The sequence below is a fragment of the Epinephelus fuscoguttatus genome, linkage group LG11, assembly GCF_011397635.1.
Source record: "Epinephelus fuscoguttatus linkage group LG11, E.fuscoguttatus.final_Chr_v1".
Taxonomy (NCBI): domain Eukaryota; kingdom Metazoa; phylum Chordata; class Actinopteri; order Perciformes; family Serranidae; genus Epinephelus; species Epinephelus fuscoguttatus.
Genome location: NC_064762.1, coordinates 13,919,898 through 13,939,863, shown reverse-complemented (window position 1 = coordinate 13,939,863; position 19,966 = coordinate 13,919,898). Strand labels below are relative to the sequence as shown.

Here is a 19,966-nt window from a genome sequence, read left to right as displayed (position 1 = left end):
CACTGACATGGTGCTGGGAGCTCGCCCCACAGTTTCCACGACCTCCTCCTCACTCTCAGCTTTATTTGAGGACACTCCCGACAAAGCATTAGGTGTTCTCAGCTCTGCATCTTGCACTTCTTCAGCATTCTCGATTTCAGAGGTTTTAGACTCTGCTGATTTTGTTGACATGGCACTAGGTGCTCTCTCTTGAGTATCTTCCTCGGCATTATCTCGAAGCTTAGACGCCTTAGAATGGGTAGATATTGCAGAGGTATTTGATTTGGTTGACATGACACTTGGCACTCTCTCCTGCTCTTCTCCAGCCTCTTCGGCTTCTTCTTCCTCAGAATGTTTAGGTGTTGCTTGCTCAGTTTCCTCCTTAGTTTGTTCTTTATCTGGGAGAGAAGAGTCTCTTGATCCCTTTGATTTAATAGAAGCTTTGGATTTTGATGACATGGAACTTAATGCTCGTTCTTCATCGGCATCCTCCTCTGACTTATGTTGTTCAGCTGCCACTTCTGACTTTATTGATTTTTCAGATTTAGAGGATTTAACAGACGTGCTACTTATTGGTCTTTCTTGTGTCTCGTTGTCATCATGCGTTTGCATTTCTTCAGTTGTAATGTCTAAAACTTCAGATTTGGATTTTGTAGAGGCATCTGAATGAACTGACATGGCACTTTTGGATCTTTTCTCCTCTACTTCTTCAGACTCTGTATTCTGTATTTCCTCAGATTTATTTGTTCTGCCAGATGTATTTGATTTGACAGACATGGCACTTGATTGATCCCTTTGTATTCCACCTTCTTCAGATTGGGCCTTGACTTGTCCTTTTGTACCATCCTCAGGATCTTTAGACACTCCGCAATTACAAGTGTGCAATTTTCTTGATTTTCTTGACTTGCTTGAGTGCCCTGAATCATTGGACGCTCTTTCTGGAGGGCTAATCGAAGCTCCAGGGGTCTCTTCCCTTTCAGGTTTACTATTCTGAGACGATGCTCTTGAAGCACTCAATGGGACATCATCCTTATCATTTTGATCCTCCTCATGCTGTGTTATATCAGAGGAAGCACTTGAAGCGGATCCTGTTTGTTCTTCTTGCTCTGGTATTTCAGCAGTTTCGACATTGTCCTGATCATTTGGAGAACTTTCAACACACACCTCACAGTTGTCCGGTGTGGAGGACTGCACCTTGCACTTTGGTGAGCAAGTGTCACTCCTAATGGTGCAGTACTCTACAATTTCAGATGCCACCACAGTCTGCTTCACACAAGTTTCTCTCTCCACCACTTGGTCTATACGCTCTTCGCTAGTTTGTCTTTCAACCACCGTCTTCCTGGAGACCATCGTATGTGAGGACGCACTTGAGCTGGAAGTTCGGACACAGCGAGTTGCTCCTTGTGCCTCTGGGATGTTTTTCCAGATGTCGTAATCCTGGCAATGACTGCAGCAGTGAGGACAATGAGGCTCCTCTGTATGTCTTTGATAGCACTTTCTGATGAGAGCCTCATCTTGCTCACCAGCAGATATGTTTTCAGATTCTGAATGACTTCTATCACTAATCTGAGCAAAACAGGGGTTATTGTGTCCTTGTAGGATCTCACAGGTCCCGCCTGTTGTCTTTTTTACTTCTGTTGTCCAATGTATTGTTTCGTCATTTTGAAGCCTGAAGCGCACTTTCATCTCCATAGACAAACTGCCATCTTTATTAACACGAACCCGTTTCTCTATATCATCATCTCTCATTCCATCACCAGCGTGCGAGCAGCAATCCGCATTATCCGGAGAGTCAGTTCCATCTGGTAATGACTTGTCAGATGACACGGACTGCCTAGTAGATTTGTTGTCAGATTCCAGTTGTGGATTGGTGACACTCTTCCTCGTTGGTAGTCCTTGGTTTACCATGGAGCCACAGAAAAGACAAAAGAAAAAATGGTGACACAGCTTCTCCAGTAAAACACTTCTTAGAATGTGATCAGTAATTAATATTTAAAATGTAATTCAGAAATGAAGTCTGTGACATCGAACTGCTCCTCCTACCTTCCTCCTGACCTTCATTACAGCCATTGGAGCGAGACCTCACACTCAGCTTTGGAAGTTTGTCATCAGATGTTTTCCGAAAATTCTCCATGATGGATGGGTGGGATGGCTCACGTCCCACACAGACGAGGACAGTGGGGCACTGCATCAGACTCTGGACACTGTCAATCTGAAACAGAAGAACAGAAAGTATTTGTTATGGCTGGTCCACACTAAAAAATTTTAAAATCTTAACAGATATTTAAAATGTAACCCCACACAAAACGACATGTAATGATGAGTTTAACAGTTAGAGAGCAATGATCTGGACGAAAAAGCTCACCACAACAGATTCTACTCACAAACAACCAGAGTCCTGACTCTCCAAATTGTAATTTTACACAAATCTCTGGTGACTGAATGTGAATTTAAGGGAAACAAACATGGCGGACAATGGACAGGAAGGACTAACTATTAGTTTTTGCACGCCTTTCTTTTCTTACAGATCTGGATAAAGTCATGGAGATGGCTTAAACATGAAGGGTACATGTTATATCAAAAGCTGGAGGTGAGTAAATTCTTAGCTGAATCCCATTTCATATTGCATAAAAAAACTCAGACCTGCAGAACCGCCGGCGATCCACTGGGCTCGCCCCATACAACAGGATAGAATATTTGTGATTTGAAGACTGATTGCAAGGATATTTGATTTGATTTCTGGGGCCTGTAAGTATGAACAAACTGATCGCAGAACACCAAAGGGGAGCTACGGCCATTTTCAAAATTTATACATGTAATTCCAATGGTCTAAGACAGTCTAAAATTAACATTTAACATAAACAACTCTCTCTCAAATCCAAAAACCAGAAAGCTAAAACTCAAATTTCAGATGTCATAGGGCAGGGGTCGGACTTATAAAAGAGCCATTGTTGTACAAAAAAGAAACAGCCTGTGAAGTCTAAATTAGCCCATCAACATTATGAATAGGTCTAAATGAGTATTCATTAACATGATTTACTACAAAGGAGGCTACTCTGCAGTTGCAGTTATAATTATTTAGTACTTTAACTTTGCAGCATTGGTGGTGGAAGCAAATATATCTTTCCACACAGTATTAAATCCTCTATTTTCCTCGAGGACATTTCCTTGTTTTTGGGATTTATAATCACTTTAGGCCTACAACAATGACTGAATTTTAATGTAAAAAAAACCAACAACCATAATTCATGTCCACATAATTTTATGTCAAAATTTCAGGAAGCCAATGGAGCCTGTTTAAAGAGCTGCATGCAGCTCTGGAGCCACAGGTTGCCTGCCCCTGCCATGGGGTATAAAGTCAAGAACTGCTCCATTGACAATTAATTGCAAAAGGGGTTATAGATGACACTGAGAGCAGCCAAGGGGAATGTTCTGAGAATATGGGGACATTGTCTATTTCACAACTGAGAACATTACAGTAGATTAAAGCTCATTTTGGCATAAAATGAAAGCAAACATTCTGTGGGTTCACAAAATCAAGCTGCCATTTATTGTCTATGGAGCACCTCCAGACTTAATACCCTATGACATCACTTTGAGAGAGAGTGGCCCGTGTTCACAAATATTGATTAAACTGTTCTAGTCCATGGAAATAACACTGAATTTCTTAATTTAGGAGTCGTTCCCCTTTAAGGAAGAAGCAAGATGCATAGCCTATCTCATGAAGAGCAACCATAGCACCTACTACTGTTCCTCTAAAGAGGCTTCCTGCATTAACAGGAAGAACATATTTACTGTTGCCTTGTGTTTCTTATGTAGTGTAACATATGCCATTGGGTGGATATCCTTAACACTGGAACTCAGGGCATATTTATAGAACTGGTCAAAGTGGGGATTAACTGCTGCAGTGCTATATTTTACCCACTGAGCTGCACAGTCTGCCCTTTAATGTAACCCTTTTTTGACTAAGACTGAAGCGTCTGTGGCCTCTTTCCATATTACCTTAAAGTTTAATATAAAATGTGTCAATTAACAAAGTTTTAAAACTTTAATGTGTTTGTCTGATGTTAATCTGAGACTTGATTTTCGTAAATATCCATTGTTTTACTAAACATGTAGCATGACTACAGCAAATACTACATACCGGTATTTGTAGACAAACATTTAAGAAACAAGTGCTACTTTAGTAATATTATAACTGGGTTTATGCATTGTTTTCAGTTTTGTGCATCTGTATGCTCTAAATCAGTGGTTCTCAACCTTTTTCATGTCAAGGACACCTAAATTGATACACATTAGGTGTCTCCCATTTGACGAGATTTCACTTCAGGGACCTTCATCTGAAAAGATTTTCACTATTAAGACCAGAATTCTACAGTTGTCGACTAAAGTTGAAGAGATAATCATAGAGGAATTGAAACCTATAATTAGAATAGTCCCACTTGTGGCTTATACTCACACTGGGCTCACTTCTATAGTGAATTAAATATCAAAAAATAAACAGTTCCCCATTTTTGTGAGCCCCGAAACTCCCTCAAGGCCTGTTTCTGATCCCCGGACACCTTGTTGAGAACCACTCCTCTAAATCCCTGCAAGAGAAGGCTGTGAGTCAAGCAGTGAGTCAAAGACAAGATAAATATCCTAATCCAGGATGATCTCAGGGCAACTTCATGAGATGACTGTGCATCATTGCAACAGTAAGCTGCCATTGTCACTTGTGAGAGCCGTGGGTAATTCTCAGCAGTGATAAAAGCTTGATGAGTGTGAGAAAGAAGTGGACCAATTATATAGACAAGCAGAAGAGTGGTGTGGGCATTATAATCTATTAACACAGTGTAATTACTTTGATTTATTTTGCTTTTGGAAACCTTCTACTCTTTAAATTCATATTGCAACAGGAACAATAAGTCTTGCTTTATGTCTGTTGGTACTGCAATGTTATTAACAAACGTGACTAACTTAATATCATGCAGGTTAATCATCTTTTTCATCATAGTGAGGTGAATTAAAATCTAAGTCTTCTGTCTCACAGGTGATTAGCCTGAATGACTGAATGCTAATCTATGGGGTGAGTGTGCACTGACCTGTATTCCCCACTACCTCCAAGCAAAGGCCTGATAAAAGTAGCTTGCTTCCATTCCAATAAACATTTTGCCATCCGATAAAACCATGCATCTTCAAGTTTGGCAATTTTTAAATTTTCAGAGCATGTCATTTAAGTTAAGTAGCAAATAGACTGTATAAATACTGCTATTCCTATTTGTGTCATTTATTTAAGTGTGCTTTTGCATTTTTTCCTGACACACACTATTGAACACTGCTGCCTCTGTTCACTTCTGACAGCTGTGCAACTCAGAGAAACACACAGACTAAAATACTGAAAGTTCTGTTGATTTTTTGTTTTGCTTACAAGCAGTCAGTTTTGATGAAAGTGCAGTTTTGAATTTGAAAATCCGATGTCGGTGATGGCAGATGAATGGCTTCATCCACAGTCACAGAAAGCCCAGGTGAAGATAATTAATTGCCGCTGTGGAAGACACGTTTCTGAGACACCTCTGGTATCAAAGTAGGGGAGAGGAGTTTCAACGTTGACCTGTTTTCGCTCTCTCAAAAATAGCTCTGATTTGACCAAGATTAATGGGGTTTGGAGAGATACCCACAGTCTGAATGTGTATATGTGTGTGTGTGTGTGTGTGTGTGTGTGTGTGTGTGTGTGTGTGTGTGTGGGAATATCCCCATTTCATTCCCTGATGCATGCACTCAAAATATTTATCCCACCAGACTTTGATTATAACAAACTACTAAGTGTAAACCAAATTAAACTGATATTGTACGAGTATATTTGTTGTGTAAATGTCAGCAAATTACACACATCTAGTTACAGCAGTATTTCGTTGTAGATGAAATGATCGTACTGGAAAAAGATACTGAACAGCCAAACAAAAGTAAAGCAGAAGATAATGTGGATTTGGATGCTAATAACATCAGTTATTGGATGTGCCCGTAGATTCAGTGGGACTTTAGAACACAAGGTAGACTTGCCTATTTCAGAAATGCTTTGGCACAGGAGGGAACAGTTTCAAGGATTTCAAAGTAAGCACAAATCATCATCTTACTGTAAATATAAAGAGGGTGCACCTTTTGGGGGTTTTACAGGAAAACTTCACCCCATGCTATGTTACCTTGAATTTGTGAAGAAACCTTTGTTTTTCTCGTATGCGTCCACAGAAAACTATTGATTTGTTGATTGATTGGGGACCAAGTTTAGCAAACTACATTAAGACATCTGTTGAAATACTGTCCCACAACTCATGCAGTATAGGTCAAGTCTCACTTGCCCAATTTTGTGCTGAGTGAAACTCTATCTATGACCTCTTCAAAGCCAGGTTTTATAGCAAAAATGTATGTGTTTGGGTAGTACTGAGCGTACGATTGGATAATTAAGGCTTGGATTATATGGCATAAGTTGAGTGGGGGTTTGTAAACTGATTTTTTAAATTTAATTAAAGGTTTTGCCACTGTTAAACATGGCCCCAAATCAATCAAAGTCTTAATGCTGCTGTGAAACTGCGCAAAAAAGAGTAGCAAACGTTCCAGTCCTTGACTATCATCAGTGGTATCAAGGACTGAAACATCTGCTGCTGTTTTTATTCATTTTTATTATATTTTGCACTTTGAGCACCCTTCTTTTGTGCATGGATGTCGTAAATAAATTATTTTTGCATTGATCTCAGCCTGTGGACCTTTTTGTGGCTGTCCAGCCCAGTTGCATTGGTGGGCCAGTATCTCCGCTGCCATCCTTTCCTAAATCAAACGATACATCAATACGTTTGCCAAATTTTCTCCAGGAATTCAAGGTAACATGGCATGATTAACTGATTTACAAATGGTCATTTTGTGGTTGAAGTCTTCCTTTACCCGATGTCATTATTTATTTCCACTGCAAAAGATTCAGTACTCTGACTAAACGCTGTTTTTATATTTGGTGTACAGAGGAAGAGCTTTTTTTTGCAGTAGGGCTGATAGTTGTTCTCAAGTGGGATTCAGTAGGGAGTCAGTCCTGTCACTAGAGGCCTCTCTTTCACTCTGGTTTTCAGTCTGGTTTCATGTGTTACAACACTTAAACCTACATACTTTTCAGAATACCTTTTAAAGCCAAATACAATTCATAGCACTAGTGTTCATTTCAGATTTGGCCATTCTTTTCAATTCAGTGCAACACAAGTGTTGGTATCCACTTGGGGTCAAGCACAGAAACTTCCTCTTGGAAAAAGGAAGTTTCCTGAACACATGTTAGAAGAAAACCTCATACAACCTCTGTATCCCCAGACTCTGTGGATTATTTAATAAGAGAATCAAAAAGATAAAAAAAGAAAATTTCACAAGTGTTTGTGTTCTCACCTTGCGCCCCTCCAGAGTGTACAACTTCCTGATGTGGTACTGCATGAGCTCAGACACTTCCTCTAAAAAAAGCCCCAGACTGCGTAGACTCCTGCGGTGCAAGACGATGGTCTTCCTGAACGAAGGGTCGCTGTTCTTCACCAGCACCACCCTCTTATTGTACCTGTGATGATGAATGTGGCCTGAATGCGCCACAGGGGGCTCCTCAGGCCTGGTCGGTCCCGTGAGAACATAGCGGTGTGGATGATGGTGGTGATATGGCATATGAGCGTGATACACAGGTGTCTCTAATGCGTGGGCATGTCTATACTCAGAGCAAAGGTAGCACTCCTCCAGAGGTTCATGATGAGCCACCATGCCATGGTGGTGGATCCTGGGGAGCCGGCTGCTGTGATGCTTGAAGGGGAGGGAAGACTTGTGGGAGCCTTCGCCGCCTACGGCATTGAAGCACTGGAAGTTGCGTTTGTGGGAGGACATTTTAGGGTGGTGGTCTCTCCACTTTGGCTAAAGGATGGTCTCACATGAGCTGAAGAAAGAGGCAGGTCATGTTTCTCCTGTGCTGCCTAGGGGAGGGTGGTGCACCCCACATCTGCATGGCTCCTACTCCACCCAGGCTGAAAGAGACATTCAAACAACAGGTGAGAAAAAAACAGAACTGGTCGAACAACAGAAACTAAATGTTCAAGGCGAGGCAAAAGAAACAAAAACATGTTCCTGCTTACATGCAACTTCTTCTCACCTAACCTGCGTGCAGACAGTGCACTTGCACTTGAACCTTTATGCCCATTTTAGCTTTTCCAGGTAACCCAGCATGACACCGCCACCTCTTCTCTAAAGTACTTAAGTCTAAATTAGTACCTAAACATGTTTGATGAGGGCTGACATGAGGCTCGTCTGAAAAAGAAAATCCCCACAAAGGAACACCTTAAAGGCTGTAGGTGTAATCAGCACAATACTGTTCTACATTTATCTTGTGTCTAGGTGTACTCAGTCAAAGGCAACTGGATTTGCTGTTTCATTCTCGAGGACGTTTCAACACTGATCTCAGAATCTTCTTTAATTCAAGATTTAGTGCCTCTAGATATTTAAATGATGAGGGGCTCAAATTAACTGATACAAATGGAGGTGATGCAAATTCATGTAAATTCAAAGACTGAGCAGTTAAAAAGGATGTGATAGGAAAAATAGAGGGATAAAATATCAAGTGGTTTTACTAGTTTAAAGCTGATATGATGAAAACAGCCATGTTTTATATTTTTCCACATCTTTTATTCATCATTCACAACACAGAATTGTCATTTATCCTTTAAGGGAAGTGGCCTCAAGAGTGAGAGTAACAAAAAATAACTGGACAGAATGGGAGGTGATGAAATGTAATGCAAACTGAAAAACAGAGGGGTAAAAATGAATGTGAAATGGAAAATAGAATTATAAATTACAAAGTGATTTGATTAATTTCTCTACCATTCGTCGTTTAGAACACTAAACGTCTCCATTTATCATTTAAAGCTAGCAATTTTTGTCACAGAATCACAGAACCACACCCACTTTGGGCAAAAGTGACAAAAATTGTTACTGTGAACGATAAAGGTCAGCTTGGTGTAAGGAATTATGAATAGTAGACAAATTAATCAAATCACTTGATAATTTTTCACTCTATTTTTCATTTCACATTCATTTGTACCCCTCTGTTTTTCAATTCACACACATTTCATTACTTCTATTATTAATTTGTAAGCATTTTCATCACTTCTATTTTGGTCATTCATTTTTTCTCTCTTACTCTCAAGGCCACTTTCCTAAATGATAAATGGCAATTTGAGTTGTAAGTGATGAATATAATTCAATTCAATTTTATTAATAAAGCCCAATATCACAAATCACGATTTGCCTCAGAGGGCTTAACCACATACAACATCCCTCTGTCCTATAAATAAGATGTACAAAATGATGAAACATGGCTGTTTACATCATATCATGACTGTTTTAATCAAGTCAGCTTTAAATCAATCAAATTATTTGATAATCGATCATGCTATTTTTCACTTCACACCAATTTTCACTGCCCTGTTTTTCAATTAACATGCAACGTGCACTGCCGTTTTTATCAATGAATTTTTGTTATTTCTACCACTCATTAAAAAAAATTGAATTTCCCTTTGCAGAATAATAAAGTATATAAAACATAACTTCAATTGAATTAAATTAAAGGTCCTGCATGAAGGATTTAGGGGCATATTGTGGCAGAAATTCTATGTCATAAGCATGTTTTTTTTTTTTGCATAATAACCTGAAACTTTGTGTTTTCATTACCAGAATGAGCTGTTTATATCTACATACGCAGCAGGTCCTCGTACACGGAGTACGGCATATCCTTTCTACAGTAGCCAAGAATGGACAAACCAAACACAGACCATTTGCATTTTAACTTTCACAGCCACCACAGTTCTCCTGCATGCACACTTTGCACATGTACAAAGTTTCAGCTGGTTGCAGTCTGAATTCTCGGTGCTAGATGCCACCAAGTCCTACAGACTACAACAATAAAACCTGACAATCATGTAGACATTACCTTGTGGATGGTTATTTTGCTGGCATTAGGTGAGAGACTAACATGCTCTCATTATACACTCATTATATACACTATGCTATTGTATTGATAACAGACTAATATAGCCAGACTCAGAATAGATTTATTCACAGTGTAGAAGCTGTTTAAGTCACTCAGCATTGCAAATATCTACTACATCTTACAGTGGCATACACATGACAGGGTTGTTACATACTGACAACATGCTGATCTCTGCTGAGGAGCTCAAAGAGTAAATGAAGACAGGGATAATGAGGATACAGCCACAAATAAATCCTTCAAGTGACTTTAAATAACAAGCTTAAGTCTCTGCTAGCAGCGAAAGTGGACATTACCTTGGTGATCATCACTGTCACTGAGGAAAATGCATCCATTGCCACCGTTTCAAGCAGCCAGTACTGCAAGGATTACCTATAAAAAGCAGCAATATCTGCAGTAAGCACAATGCATGCTTACTGTGACAATACTAGGAGGTAACGATAATTCATTGTTGCCTGATGGAAAGGGATGCGAGCCCACTATGAAATGCAAATAAAAATGAAATTCTTTGGCTATAAAATAGGCTAATCTTGACTGGCACATATAAAGAACAGGTTTGGCTGTTGTCCTTATTCTTATATTAGCAATGCTGTGGCTGAACATTTTGGCAAAGGAAAGTAATTGATTGCTGTAAATACTCTTCTGTGTCATGTTGCCAGCCTCGGCCTTTAAGTCTTGAGGTTGAAACTACAGTATATTCATTTATAGCCTACAGAGGCATTTTGATTTTCTTAGAATATAATTTGAGTAAAAAGCATTATTCTGTCCTCCATAATGCAAGATTATGATAGTGAATTGTAGGCTGGGTTGCACCAACAAGAATAAATTTGTAAACCTGATTAAATCATAGTTTAACTTTAAATAATGTTGCACCAATCTTTGAAACTATCTTGAAATTAAGAAAGACTAAATTTAAACCTCTCTTAAAATGTCTGCACTGGTTCCCTCATCAAAACACTGATGAGATTTTCCCATTGGATTTTGGATTATTGTAGATAAGCTCTGTGTCAAACAAACCTTTATGATACTTACGTGCTTTGCACAGCAAGATAATCTTCATAAATGAACACCACTTTAAGGATTATTGAAGCCTTAATGCAATCGCCAGAAGTGAAAAGCTAATGTCATTCAATAAACAAACTATACTACGGTCACATGACGTAACATCATCTCCATAACAAGACTGTAAAGCCGTGTCCAGCACGGCTTGGCGTGATGACATTCTGTAGTTTCATTTAGCTACTTGTTAGCAACCGCCTTTCTTAAGATACATAGCTTCAAAGTTCACAAGTGGGGTATTTACTGATGTATTTTATGTTGTAGGACAAAATGTAAAAGTCCCATAAGACTGTGTTAACGACAGTCACTTATTTCAGGCATCTAACCAAAAACCCATTCCGAAAACCTATTAACTTTGAAACAAGGGAACTATGAGTGGTAAAATGCTAACTCATTTCCAGGTTTTAGGGACTCAATGCTCAATGCTACTTCATTCTATTTCACCAAAACTTTCAACTTAAATCTAAAATGTGATCCAGTATTCACTTTCAACTTCCCTTGTGGAGGTTTAACTTTTAAAATGGCCGCATCTTATAGATTTTTGAGCAAAATAATCAAGGTTATGGTGCTGAGCAGGAACACTGGACCAACTGTCAAACATGGGAGTGAAAGTAGTTAACTGTCTGCCAGTTGCTGCCAGGCGGCCTCTTTTTCCTTGCTGTGCTGTTGTCCATTTTCTCCATCTTCAATTATTTGACCATATTGCTCCAATAATTCTGTCAACAAATTTTTCTCAAAGAGGGAAGAATTTCAGCTTTTCTGCCAAGCCATCATGAGTAGGCTACTGTTAGGCTAACTAACTTTTGAGTTAGCAAGCAAACAATGTACTATTTGTTCAGGAATAACAGCCGAAAGTTGACAGTTCACGTTAGTAAGTCTTTTATATGCTAGATCCTAACAACATGCAAATTTATGTATTTATTTATTGCTCCACTAATTTAGCCAACGAGTTGGCTAACTCATTATGGCTTCTCCTCAAAGGAGAAGCCATAATGAGAATGTTTGGCTAGCTAACTTTTAAGCTAGCTAGCAAACAGCTGAAGGTTTTGTTAAGGAATACAGGGCAGCCGAAAGTTAAAGGTTCCTAGGTATGTCTTTTACCCAATAGATCACAACAGCATGCAAATCTATTTTTTATTTATTACTTCATTAATTTGGCCGACAAGTTTTTCTCAAAGGATGAAAAATCAAAACTTCTCCTAAGAGTCATCATAAGTAGCTTTCGGCTAGTTAACTGACTATTTAGCTAGCTAGCAAACAATGGAATGTGTCATTATGGAATACAGAGCAGCCGAAAGTTAATAGTTCCCGTTAGTAAGTCTCTTACTGACTAGATCCTGACAGCACACAAATTTATTCATTTACTACTCCATTTATTTAGCCAAAAAGTTTTTCTCAAAGGTGGAAAAATTTGAGCTTCTCTGCTGAGCCATCATGAGTAACGTTAGGCTAGCTAACTGACTTTTTAGCTAGCTAAACAATTTTACGTTTTCTTAAGGAATACAGAGTAGCTGAAAAGTAACTTTAGTGAGTCTTTTATTTATGAGATCACAACAACATGCAGATTTATACATTAATTTATTGCTCCATTAATTTGGCCAAAAAGTTTTTCTTATAGGAGGAGCTTCCATGCTGAGCCATCACAATTAACATTAGGCTAGCTAACTGACTTTTTAGCTAGCCAGAAAAAAGTACTGTTTTGTTAAGGTATACAAAACAACTAAATATTAATGGTTTCTATTAGTATGTCTTCTACAAATTTATTATTTCATTCATTTGTTTATTCTAATTTGGGTAAACAAGCATCTGCATTTTGTTAATTTAATTTTGGTTTAGGCAACATCAATAAATGGATTTACTAAACAGAGCTTAATTTTAAAACTGCATCTACTCGTTTTTAAAGCTCTGATCAGTAGTAATCTAGGATTAAATTAATCCATATTGGTGCAACCTGGCCATATTTCAGTTAACTGAATTCAGAGTTTTGAATATTCTTATAATGTCAATCATATCACCTGTGGCCTATAGTAAAGCAGCCCTGCATAACCAGCTATACTTGAACCTCTGACAGTGGATGACGACACTGTCCATCATAAGTTTTATGACCTTGGGAATGAGCCAAAGCATAACGTCAAATGTTAAATTACAAAAACGTATGGCTGCTGATAGAAATGGCAACACATTTGTCTGTAAAAATTTTAGAGATGCTTTTTTGCAGGAATGCAACATTACAAGTGCCACAGTAGCATTTGTGAGGATGAAAAGGAAAAGCGAAGGTATATACTTGCAGGTAAAGATAACTCACTATATTCTAAGGCAGCATTGGCTTCTCCAGTTTGCAGAGCTGCAGAATGTTATTTCAAAAAACATGGCATGGAGACAATTATTCTGCAAGCTAGCTGCTACTCAGTGGATAACAAATGCAAGAAGTATTTTTCTTTATTCACCACGACCAGGAAACATATGTGGCCTTGGATCCCTAGAATAATGCTATTATCCCTAAGGTGTCATGTTTGCCAACTAAGGCTCCTAAAAAAGTTCAAATAAGGAAAATAAAAATCACATCCTGCACACAGGCCAGCCTGAGTTCATCCAGTTTAACATGGATTATTGCATCCTTTCTTTGTATGAATCACACAAACACTCTACTGCCCAACATGACTTTAACCCTAACTTTAACTGACCTTTTGTAGGAGCAGTTTCGAGTGTTGCTCTTTTAGTTGTTAGTGCATATTGCTGTTGCTTTACAAATAGCATTTAGTGTGCACAAGATACAGCAGTCCAGCCAAAATGTATAGTAAGTGTGTATACTCACATGATCCAACTGAAAATAAATAGTCCCAAAAATCACAGCATGCAAGATATAAACTCCCAAAGACAACACACCAGAGCTATTGCAAGCAGGAAAACAAGAAACCGGTTCAAAAGCCTCCCTCCAGAAGCGGGCCTACCAGCTAATCACATACATGGGAAGCTAAGGATAGAATGAAAAGCCCTGCTAATCACTCTGAGATTGGACTGAAATCTGCTGAGGCTTTGGACACATGACTTGGACTTCACCATTGCATAAAGGGAGTTAAACACGCTTTTAGAAAGCAGTTGAAGGCTCAGTGACAATCTATGACTAGGCATAATGCTCCTGCTTTTATCTGCCACCTTTTGTCCCTTCACTCATCCTTATGTGGCCGCAGTCTCTGCTGCTAACTCCTGGTTAAGCTGTGTGTTATACCTTGGCAAGAAAGAACACATGCAAAATATGAAATTTCTTATTATACACCAATTCGTCCTGCCATAATGTGAAAGTAGTCTTGTTACAATTACTTGGTGATATTGAGTGCTGCAGGGATGATGCTTATTTGTAGGCCAACAGGAAGCATAAATGCAACCACCATTAGGCTATAGATGAGCTACAACACAGTAGCATGACTTTAACGTCACCACCATTTAGCCACTTGTTAGCAACCATCTTTTTTAAGACACGTAAAGGCTTCAAAATTTAGTGATGGAGCATTTACTGACATATGTTAGCCACAGACCTTATGTCAGGCATCAAACCTAAATTGGACTTTGAGACGAGGGAACTGGGAGTGCTAAAATGCTAACTTCGGGTTTTAGGACTCATCCTGTGTCACTGTAAAATAAGAAATACACTGGTGTGCCAATAATGTGAAAAAAAAAAGTTGGAAGATCATTTAGAAGAAAGTTTCATCTCACGGTAAATTTGAGCTTGAGTTAACTTGTAAGCGAAAATTTTGCCAATTCTTTTTTTCACAAGGAAGACAGGGATAGCAATTGGACACACAGATTTTTTACCTTTTTTTGTTGTTTCCTTTTGCTTTTCTTTTTTTTAAGCACAGATTGACTTTTTCTTCTTTTTTTCAATTTTTTTTCCACGAGGAAGACCATGATAAAAGTTGAACACACATTATTTATTTTTTTGTTGGTCCTTTATTTCCTAGAATGACTTTCAACAACATCTACGGGCTGAATGGCCACACGCAGGGTCCAAAATTAACACTAGCCACTAGCCAAATGCTAGTAAAATAATCAAGTGGCCAGTAACCTTGCTGCACTCACCAGCCAAAAAAACAATGGTAATCTACTGAGTGGCTGGTGAGTCAAAAAGTTCATTTTGGACACTGGCCACACGATACGATATTATCTTATTATCTTAAGTCACAATACAATATCAGTTTAAACATTTGGCGATATGCTGAGTAGCGTTAAAATACACGTTGCAATAATTTGTGACTTATCACTTTCTTCAAGTGTAAATTATATCCCCAAAGGCAAACTCTGTCATTATCTGTTAATACGTTTAAGTTTTTTATTACAGCAATATGTACCCAGTGAACTGAAGACGCAAATGATTTTTGGTAGGTTACCAAAACTTTAAATGTGTTTGCAATATTAATAATTTGTATAATTTGAAAAATTGATATTTTGCATCGGCATATTGATGTAATATTGCTGTGCAAAATATCACAATACCATGCTGTGTCATTTTTTTCCTCCATCCCAACCACAAACCTCACCTGCAGTTGTCACATTTTAGGTTTTCTGCAGCTCAAGTGAGACAAAATCATCTGTCACAGTGACAGAAATGACAAGGCGGCAACAGTTTCAAGTCAAGAAAAAGCAAATGAAACTCATCACTGTCACAACACATGTTCCTAACTGAGCGATGGGTTTGTTACCTCTTGTCAAAAATGTCACTTAGGGAGCTAAACTGAAAGCTCTCCCTCTTGTGACAGATTTCTCTCAAAACAAAACAAAACCTGACGTCTTCTGTTTGTGTTTGTCATATATTAAAATCAATTGTACATGTGCTTCACTGTATTGTCTACTGTCAAAAACTACTACACAAAACTACAGCACAAAGCTTTAAATGAGATTTTAATGTTTGATTTTATATCCTGCGTTACTTTACACACTTATTGTGTTTTAGTATTCTAGATTGTTTTATTTATGTGTCATGTAAAGCATCTTCGAATATCTAGAAAAGCTCTTGATAAATACAGTTTTAGATCATTATTTTTAAACAGAACTTAATTTTTTTTTGTGTTTTTGTTTATTTTCTCCAACGCCGTGCACTGATTTTACTTTTCCTTACTTCCTGTCTCAAAAGTTCACATTGCGTTTCAGTTCCACCCTACCAAACCTGCCTTTGTGTCACACTTAGCAACCTGAACAGCACAGCCATCAGATCAACAAGTTCCCGGTGATATTCAGCCAACATGTCACTTGCCCATTTCACACCAGCTCTCCTAATTGCTGCGTCATGCTGTGTAATCACCATCACAAAAAAGCAGATACAAATTTACATATAACAAGCAGAAGACAAAGACATGTCTCCAGGGTCGTATCAAGATAAATGGGGAAGGACGGTGGCGATTGAATCACGTCTTTATTTTGCATGGCACTGTGACACTAATAAGAGAGGCACTGCCCTTGGCTAATTGGCCTACATCGACCCAGCTGCCTGGTTGGCAAAGTCTCCCCCGGCAAGTTTGATGTGAAACACTCACAAGGCCAAAAACAACATATTTGCTGCATGTGAAAGGTGCCGTGTGTGAAGCTGTTTTACAGACTGTATGTTCCATGTCTAAGTATCACTCAGGGTCAGCTCACTCTTTTCAAGGACAAAGGAACTGCCACAGAAAACACGAGGGGTTACCCTTATCAGAGGCTCACAGACCGCGTGCCGATCCCTCCCTGTGATACCGGGAGTTTCAAGAAGTGCTTCATCATGGGAGCACCCACTCCCACTAAGCCTTTATAAGCACACGAACAGTGGGGCAAGCCCCCATGCTGCCATCTGTCTTTGGTCTTAAGGAGCTTGACGTGTCAGGGTGAGGTGGAGTTGACTCGGAGAGGGCAGATTTATTGTGTCCTGAGTCATGGGAAGAAAACAGCAGAGAGACCCCCCCTGCTGAGTCACGACAATACGTGCTGAGAGTGCCGCTTTGACCTCTGTGGGCTTTCCTGTGCGAGGAAGACACCGCCCCTTGCTCCTTAGAGTCGAGTGAAAGAGGTTACTATCAGTTTGAGTCAGCTGAATGGAGTCATCACTTTATTAAATGTCTGAATTTCCCCATATAAGGGCCTTTCACCTTTCTGTGATCTATCAAACTACTCCATCCACTGCCAGCCTCTCAGAGCTTACAGTGCCACACAGAAAATGATTTCCCAGAACCTGTAGTCTGTATTAAATTGAATTAAATATGATTAGCGGGCACTTCAGTCTCTGCTCAGCTGTCTGGGCTCCGCCACTGCCAATGCAGTTTGGATCACACTCACAGCAGGGCGTCCTGAAGCTCATCATCTGTCAAGCTCACACGTGAGGGCTGATACTCAGGCTTAGCACTCCCCCCTCCTGGCTGCAGCTAAAATATCAGGGCTAATTAGTGGGCAACCTGCTGTGCAGCAGGACTCCTGGTATGTTAGTCACAGTCCTACTGAAGCTGCAGACCCAGGAAGTTGCAGGCTTGACAAATGACCTCAGTTAGGAGTCAAGACTTGGAGGTTTAACCTAAAGTTCAAGGTTAAATAAATACTGGTAATTAAATGATGCACATGATGGTCACAAACATTAATATTGTTATGTAACTGCATTATTTTAGGCTAAAAATGTACTCTCATTTGGCGTTTTGCATCACTAAATTTGCATTTTTTCTGCACTCTATCTCTTGGCTTCCTCCTGCTAACAGTCTGCCACCTGGTCGCTACTTTTTTATAAAGCCACGACCTCACCTGAGCACTGTGGAGGTACACACCATGAACTTCCTGAGTGCCGAAAATACAGGCAGAGGGCAGAGTCTCTGCAGAAAGATACACTGCCTCACACTTCTAGTGGGTTATAAGTGAAGATTAAGGCCCAATCCCAATACTCCCCCCCCTTTCCCACTACCCCTTAGCCCTCGAAATGAAGCAATGAGGGGAAGGGGTTGAAATCTTTCCCTAGGAATTGGGACACCACTCGCCGCGTCGGTTACGTTCACGCATATGTAACTATTTTAAACACATCTACATTTCCAACCGGCATTTACAATGGAGTCTCCAGTTGAGTTCATCCTACCAATCGCGTTAGTTGTATTCATCATGCTTCGTTTGACAGTTTAACCAGCTAACATTACGAGGCAGCATAGTTATACTAGCTGGCGTGTTAGCGTAATCTGAAAAATCCGACAATTTTACAGAACAGGACAGATGATAGACAGCAGATTGTGCGAGCTAGCTAACTAGCTAACAAGCAACCTGACGATGGTAACGTGAGCTAGCTGGCTAGCTTTCTGTCAACTCCAATGTAGACATCATGAATAGCAATAAAAATTGTTATACTGTTCTCTACACAAATACACAGTTATTCGAAAACTTTTTACAAAAGTTCCATGTTTATCTGCGAAATTATACGTACAAGTATGAACTTTTTTCCCCGTCTCTTGCTCAGTGGCAGCCATGGAGACGGCTACCCCTCACTGGCAAGTCAGCATCTGAAATCCCTCGCTCGGGCTAGTTTCATACCCACTACCCCTTGTTATGCCCCCTACCCCCACACGCAAAAAGGAATTGGGACACCCCTACCCCTCACGGGAATGCGCAAATCTAGGGGTAGGGCTAAGGGGGGGTATTAGGACGGGCCCTAAGAGTGATAACTTTTCTATGAGTCTCTTCATTGTCTTTTATGGGAAAATCCTGCCTGGTTTATCTTTAAATAATCATTAAAATCATTTTATACAAGTACATAAGACATACCAGTAATCTGGGGCACCCATGAGCTCACCTATCGGAGCAGGTGCCAAATGTGTGACGGCTATGTCCTTGCCGCAGCTGCCACTGGCTCAACTCCAACTCTGGCCTTTTGTTGCACATCATCTTTTCTCTTCCCATTTCACCTTAGAATTTCCTATCAAATGAAGGCAAAAATGACAAAAAAAATCGTATAAAAAAAATTATAAAATAAAGGTACCTTTTAGGTGTGATTTAAAATACTATTTAGGACAAAAAAAACACGCCACTTGCCGATACCTTGCCAATGCCACTGTCCATTCATCTTCCATTTACTTCCTTCCATCTATCCCTTCAGCCTGAGGAAAGCACCCTGAGTAGATCATCAGCTCCTGTTGAATAAGAGATGAATACATTTAAGCAAACCAAGAAAATACATAAGGACCAAATTCATTGCTGCTCGAGTTTAATCTATACGATTAAGCACCTGTGCCAATCTCATGGTAATGAGTGCCCAGACAGGCTTGACCTTTGTACACTCTTTAACCTTTACCTTTCGCGATGAGGTCGCGGCGAGGATCACGGGGAGGGAATATAAATATAACCGAGAAAAGGAGCCTTGACTGCATATTTACACACAAAGCACATTTGCACAATCCGACAGCAGCAGACCCACACTCTGGACAAATCCTATTACACTTAGAGAAAACCTCTGGAGAATGCTAATGTACATGTCCTCTTATATTTATCCATTTGTAGTTTGGTTTGGTTTATTTACAAGCTGTACAAATCTGTAAGTCTGGGGTTTAGCAATGCAGGTGTAACTGATTTTATATATGTCATAAGGTTGATGCCATATCAAAAGTTAGCAGACAATATTGCTGTATGAGTTTAACACCATCACGGTAAATTAAAATGCATCAGTGTGTTAGTACATACTGTTGTCACTGCATGCATGCATGTGCACCTGTGCCTGTGCCTGTGTGTGTGTGTGTGTGTGTGTGTGTGCTGCATGTCATGGAGATACTTTGTGTCTCTGCACGTGCAATAAATGTACAGCCATCCCCATTTATATTTTCAGAACATAAGTCACTATTTTTACACCCTGCTATCATAAGCCACGAGGGCTGGGAATCCCATTAGTGACGTCTAAAAATACTTCTTCTGCGT

The 19,966-nt window shown here is 39.6% G+C and overlaps 2 protein-coding genes across 2 annotated transcripts in view; one reads left to right on the top strand and one right to left on the bottom strand.

Moving 5' to 3' along the window:
• Nucleotides 1–18,846, bottom strand: part of rp1l1b (rp1 like 1b) — a 32,064-nt gene extending 13,218 nt beyond the window's left edge. Inside the window, exons 1-4 of the mRNA XM_049590968.1 lie at nt 18,824–18,846; nt 10,306–10,381; nt 7,381–7,994; nt 2,023–2,191 (exon numbers count right to left, since the gene is read on the bottom strand). Coding sequence (XP_049446925.1) covers nt 2,023–2,191; nt 7,381–7,857 — 646 coding nt within the window. The 5' untranslated portion in view covers nt 7,858–7,994; nt 10,306–10,381; nt 18,824–18,846. The remainder of the gene's footprint in view (nt 1–2,022; nt 2,192–7,380; nt 7,995–10,305; nt 10,382–18,823) is intronic.
• The window catches only part of rps12 (ribosomal protein S12), a 434,687-nt gene that overhangs the window by 112,425 nt on the left and 302,296 nt on the right, over nt 1–19,966 (top strand). The gene's annotated exons all lie outside the window — the stretch shown is intronic.